General features: G+C 32.3%; 1 protein-coding gene across 1 annotated transcript; it reads right to left on the reverse strand.

Annotated features, from left to right (window-relative positions):
- Positions 1-192: 192 nt before the first annotated feature.
- On the reverse strand, positions 193-4530 carry LOC107488798 (protein NSP-INTERACTING KINASE 3). The gene is made up of 11 exons (XM_016109574.3): positions 3624-4530; positions 3226-3358; positions 3017-3088; positions 2681-2824; positions 2491-2562; positions 2324-2383; positions 2130-2221; positions 1880-2026; positions 1380-1721; positions 882-1273; positions 193-732 (listed from the first exon to the last, which is right to left on the reverse strand). Exons 1-11 carry the CDS (start codon positions 3724-3726, stop codon positions 415-417), a joined length of 1875 nt encoding a protein of 624 aa, XP_015965060.1. The 5' UTR covers positions 3727-4530; the 3' UTR covers positions 193-414.
- Positions 4531-6246: the final 1716 nt, after the last annotated feature.

Below are 6246 nucleotides of genomic sequence, written 5' to 3' on the forward strand. Positions count from 1 at the left end.
ACTAATGTCATTTTCATTTATTATTTTAACAACTATGTCATATAAATATTATGTCATGTCAATTATATTTTATTTTATACAATTAATTTACTTATAAAAAAATTATTTTTTTATTGGTTAAATTACACAATTAGTCCCTACACTTTTACTGAAATTACAAATTGGTCCTTATCCTTTAAAAATTTGTAATATGAATCAAAATTTTTCTTACACAACTAAGACATCCCAACAAAGAAGATACATACTTATACATGACCTTTTTCTCATTCATTTTGTTTTCTTTTTACACATCAATACAAGCATTACATTACATTACAAAGCTATCAACACCAATTACAATGTCGTTCTTTAACCATTTTGAACTACACCATTTTTAAATAGTGGGAGCTATAGTGGAAAACCAAGATGTTTTTGTCACCTAGGCCCAGAAAGCTCCATAGCTTCTACTATGAGTGAAGATTCCTCTATAAAATCCGAATATCTTTGAGGGTGGCTTTCGCAAGACCTGAATCTTGGTGTCTCAATCCTCTGTGAGGCTTCCCATCTCTCGGCTAAGCCGTCTCCTTCCAACATCTTCAATATGTCCGACATCTTGGGACGATGAGAAGGATTGAATTGTGTGCACAAGAGTGCAACCTGAACCATTTCTTCTAATTCGACACGGTCAAAGTTTCCCTTTAGATCTTTGTCAACCATTTGATTTAGTCTTCCATCCTGATGGAGCTTCTTAACCTGAAAGAAGTTGTTTGATTCATGTTAAACGAAACATCTGTGATTGAAAGAGAAACATAACTTATCATTTAAGAATTGCAGTTTAGATAGTCAAGTAAGCAAAATGAGTTGAGGAATATAGAGGATAGACAGCTGGGGGAACAGGGTACCCAATCAAGCATTACGCCTTTCTGGTTTGCTGCTCGCCCGAAATCTAGAGCCTTATGACCTGTGATCAGCTCAAGCAGCAAGATTCCAAACCCGAATACATCGGTCTTCTCCGATGACTGACCTGTGGATAGGTACTCAGGAGCAATGTGACCAACTGTGCCTCGCACAGCAGTGGTCACATGGGAATCTCTGTGGTCCAGAAGTTTAGCTAAACCAAAATCGCCAACAACAGCTTCAAAGTCTTCATCTAGCAATATGTTGGCGGCTTTCACGTCCCGGTGAATAATCTTAGGATCACATTGCTCGTGCAAATAGACCAACCCTCTTGCTGTACCTAATGCTATTCTCTTCCGCCTTGTCCAATCTAAAGCTGGCTGACCATGAATATGATCTGGTTCATAAATCCAAAACCAATGCAAAGTTAGGTAAGTTTCAAATTATGACTCAGTCTCGAATACAAGCAGCTTAAGAAAATGGCTGCTTAACAGTGAGCTAACCTTTCAATCTAGAGGCAACACTGCCATTAGCCATATACGGATAAACAAGAAGCCTTTCATTCTGAGTACTGCAAAATCCGCAAAGCCTCAGAAGGTTCCGGTGGACAGCTAAACTTATCGTCTCAACTTCTGTCTGAAACTGGATCTCACCACCTGCTGCATTGTAGTCCTTCAACCTTTTAACGGCTACAATAGTCCCATCGTTCAAGCTCGCCTTGTAAACTATTCCAAAGCCACCTCTACCTAGGATATTCTTTGAGTTGAAATGGTCTGTTGCGGCTCGAAGCTCTTTGAACGTGTACCTTTTTAAATGGCCAAGGCGCACCTCTGGATCATATTGCTCTACAAAGTAGGAAAATGTTACTTAAAATGCTCCAAACATTAAGCTTACGATCATCAGATTCTTTACAAAATTTGCAACAAAGTTTATATATATAGTATGAAAGATAAAAGGAGACAAGCATAAAATGAAACCAAGGGAGACTTGAGTGATGACTAACCATTAACGTCGAAGAAAATCTGTTTGTTGTGTCTATATCGCCACCAAACAAGGAACACAATAATTATCACGAAGATGAAGGCAGCACCAAAACTTGCACTAAAAGCAATAGCCACATGATGGCTTTTCTTACTACCATCTGATTGAGCTACATAAACAAAAATCACCACATTGAAACATGTCATAAATAGTTATAGGAAGGTAGTTAACATAGCTGAAAGTAGAGTTCAAAACACATAAATCATCTCAACCTCTTAGTGCATCTGGAGGGAAGGAAAGTGGCTCTGGTAAAGTAGAACAGTTGTTGGATTTCGGACCACAAATTAATGGATTTCCGACAATCCTGGAAGTAAATAATCAATCAAGAAATCACTACACCATTTTTTTGTTAACTTGAATACAGAGCTAAAGTCAACATTTAACTAGAAACGCTAAATGAGCTTACTTTAATGTTCTTGCTGGTATTCTTGGCAAGGAACCACTCAGATTATTGTAGGAGAGGTCTCTACATATATTTTTCAATTCATTACAGTTAGTATTCAATTTTATACCTAGAAATGAATAGTTTTGTAAGGAAAAGATAACATTAATGCCAAGGTAACAAAGACCTACACAAGTGTTAAACCTTCTATGTTGCTTAAAGACTGAGGACACGGTCCTGTAAGACTGTTATTATTCAACCGCCTAGCACCATCAAGAACACATTAAATGGAGTAAGAAACCAAATTTCATAAGTCAGAATAGAAACAAGTATCAAACACAATACTTTGAACAGTTAGAATCTGTAATATAAGTAACTTACAAATAATTCAGGTTCTTGAGGCCTCCCAAAGAATTCGGTATCTCGCCACTAAAATCGTTATTGGAGAGATCAAGTGTCTGAAGCTTTTCTAGGCTTCCAATTGCTGTAGGAATCTGACCGGAAATTGCATTGTTCTGAAGCAACCTGTACCAATTAAGCATCACTGTAACTGCCTCTACTTTGAGTGAATATAAGTTTATAAAAATCAAAGCACCAAAAAATTTGAAAATAAAGATTCATTCAATCAATAAGAGCAAAGGCAACTAATTCAGAACTGAACCAACATCCAAAGCAAGAACTACACAAGAGACTTAATCGAAAATCCGGAAGACTTACACAGATTGTAAGTTAGTAAGGTTTCCAACCCAAGGAGATAGAGTACCAGACAAGTTCTGACTAGGCATTCCCCTGATATGAAAAGAAAAGATCTTTAGGAGAAAGAAAAAATAATTCAAACTACTCAAATTTGTTTGGTTCATTTTCTTATATAAATATCTTGAAACTTGTTTGCTACTTTCATAAAACACTTCAAAATCTAAACTTACAATACTGAAACAGAGCCATCAAGGTTACAAGTAATCATCCTCCAGCTGCAAGGATCAACAGAATTACTATCCCAATTCTCCAGGACATTGTGAGGATCATTCAATTCATTCTTTATCGCCATCAAAGCTAGAACTGTTCAGTGAAGAAACAGAAAGAAGGGTAAGAACTAAAACCTCCCATCAATTGATTCACTTGAGAATATGCCACTATGTAACAGGTAATTAGGAAGTACTTAAGAGTTAAGATTCTCAAGGCAAGAAAAGAAAATAACAAGTCACAGAATAGCATCATCATCAATCTTTCAGCTATCATTCCTAGTAATTTCCAGCATAATTAACTTGACCAAAGATCAAAATGAAAAAGGGAAGGGGGGAAGAAAATTAAAGAAAAGGTTAACCTTCATAGTTTATGCCAGAAGGAGAAAGAACAGCAGCAGAAATCTCAATCATCAACGGAAGAAGTGAACATAACAGCCATGAAACCAATCTGCTTTGTTCCATGCTGTATTCTCAATTCAGTAACAATGCCTTCCTCCACACAAAACAAAACAAAAAAAAAAAAACCACACTAGAAAGTTCTCAAAGCCACCATAAGTCACAATTGGACTTTGTCATTCTTGTTACAAAGGGTAGTTGAGTCTGCATCATCTTATCCACACCAAAAAAAGGAAAAAGCCAATCTTTGGAATCAGATTCCCATAAAGCACAAAACCACTCTCACCAAAACAGCAACTTTGCTTAAGACCCAATTCATATAACCGCATAAGTTCAAAACCAACAGAACCCAGATGCCAAAATTGCTACTTTTCTTCTTCCCACCACTGAAACCAACTTGGAAATGGAGAATTTGAATCCAACCAGGACAAATTATCAAGTGAGTGAGCTCAAAAGAGCAAAACCACCCCCCAAAAATATATATAATATTAAAAAAATAAAGAACAAAACTTTCTTAATATTATATATCAGTGAGAACAAAGAAACAGCACTTTAAGCCTGAAATTCTGAGATCCTTGAGATCTGTGAGTGATGGGGTTTGGTTCCTATGAGGTTTGGACATTCCCCACAAATTCCATGTGAGCCTTGTCGTTGTTGGTTTTCTAGCTTAGTTTCCATTGATACCACCAATATCTTCTTCTTCTTCTTTTCCTCTTAGCTTGTTGCAGTTGCAGAGAATAAAAGGTAGCTTAGGATTTGGGAGCATGAAACACACTCACGACCAAAGAACCGAACAAATGCGCCAAAGTGGAAGCCAATATAGATGCAAAATCAGTAACCAAATTTGTATAAACCATGACAACGTTTTAAAAACTTAATTTTGATACTGGTGTAAAATCATTCAACGAAATTATATAATTGATTAAATCTATGAACATTCACATTTATGCACATTAACTCTTTGATATCAAATTTAAATTACTTAATTAAACATTTTTTGAGAATTGTTTTTAGAAAAATATTACATAACCTATAAAATTTATTATTTTTTATTAATATTTAATTAATAAAAATATTTTTATATTAAATTTTAAATTTTAATAGTATAAGAATAAAATAATAATCTAAAGTATTAACTAATATTAATAAAAATATTAATTTTTTAATGGTGTATTTATTTTTATTTTTTATTTTTTGAAGAAATAGAAAATTTATTAGTTATTTTAAAAACTAAAATTGTCTGTGTGTTTTTTTAATTAGAGTGAAGGGATGTGTGGGATTGATGAGAGAGAAAAATGGTGAGTAAGACGTGTGTTTTTGTGTTATAAGTATAACGCAAAAAGAAAATAAAGAAAAAAAATCTTTTGTTGCAGGTAAAGTATTGACAGGTCACGTGGTTGGATTGTCCCCTCTTTTGTTTGCTTTTGGCTTGAACCTGAAAATTATAAACTTTTTTATTTTTTATTTTTTCATTTCAGAATTTTTGTGAAAAGAAATATAAATACGAGTGAGTGAAACAAATCACATTCTGCAACCTACAGCAAATGAGATGATGCCCCCACTATGCTAAACTGCGCCTCATATTTTTTTTATGTCACCTGATAAAAGTAAAATAACTTCTAAAATATTTAAATCAAATTTAATTAATTTAGAAACTGTTTCAGTCAATGTGATTAAACTTGGTTAGCTAACATTTTCTTGGTGTCATTTTCATATCCATGTATATATGCTAATTTCCTCTCTCTAATTCGTTGATTTTCCTTGCCATTTATTATTTATATACAAATTTGGAACTCTCAGTTCTTTAAATGATTCTCTCTCTGCATTTCATTGATGTAATGATGTAGTATATCATATAGGTATAGACTATAATGACCATTGTACATTACTATGAACATTTGATCAGTACAATAATTATGGGCATAATAATAAATAGAAAAAAAATAAATTCTTAATCTTTTAATATGCAGATATTTAAATTTTTAAAAATTTAAAAATATATTTAGATTTTTAATTATTTTAAAATTTGCATATATATCGATCTTTTATATTCACTTAAATTTATCAAATCCAACAAAAAAATCAAGTTATAGTCTGTAACTCTTATTATACTGATTTAATTGCTACAAATATATAGAATAAATTAAATCTAAGATCGATAAATTCAAATTTTAAAAAATTAAAAATTTAAATATATTTTTAAATTTTTAAATATTTAAACATCGACATACCAAACAATCAAAAATTAATTTGTCCTTTTTCTCTAATAAATAATGATGATGATGATCAAATTGATAATATGAAGCTACATTGGTCCTATGGCTTTGGCTTCAGAAATTTCATATGAATTATATTTTTCAATTTAAATTGTCATTTAAAAAAAAATATGTACTTTACTTTATGCTTTTTAGGTAATGTGACAAGTGAAGGAGAGCAGAAGTGCAAACCAATATTAACCTTAGTTTTAAGAAAGTAACTTGATGAGGTAAAAATAATTTTATATATAAAAAATATATAATTTATATTTATATTTATATTTTTTTCAAAATTTATTTATATAAATTGATAAAATTTATTTATTAAAAA

Source organism: Arachis duranensis, chromosome 5 (assembly GCF_000817695.3).
Source record: "Arachis duranensis cultivar V14167 chromosome 5, aradu.V14167.gnm2.J7QH, whole genome shotgun sequence".
NCBI lineage: Eukaryota > Viridiplantae > Streptophyta > Magnoliopsida > Fabales > Fabaceae > Arachis > Arachis duranensis.

What these genes read in the sequence shown, in the direction of transcription:
- LOC107488798 (XM_016109574.3), bottom strand. Translation starts at nt 3,726, where the DNA reads ATGGAACAAAGCAGATTGGTTTCATGGCTGTTATGTTCACTTCTTCCG. An exon ending in ATAGAAGGTTTAACACTTGT is followed by an intron (nt 2,384 to 2,490) that starts GTAGGTCTTTGT and finishes AAATATATGTAG; the next exon opens with AGACCTCTCCTACAATAATC. An exon ending in GATTTTCTTCGACGTTAATG is followed by an intron (nt 1,722 to 1,879) that starts GTTAGTCATCAC and finishes CCTACTTTGTAG; the next exon opens with AGCAATATGATCCAGAGGTG.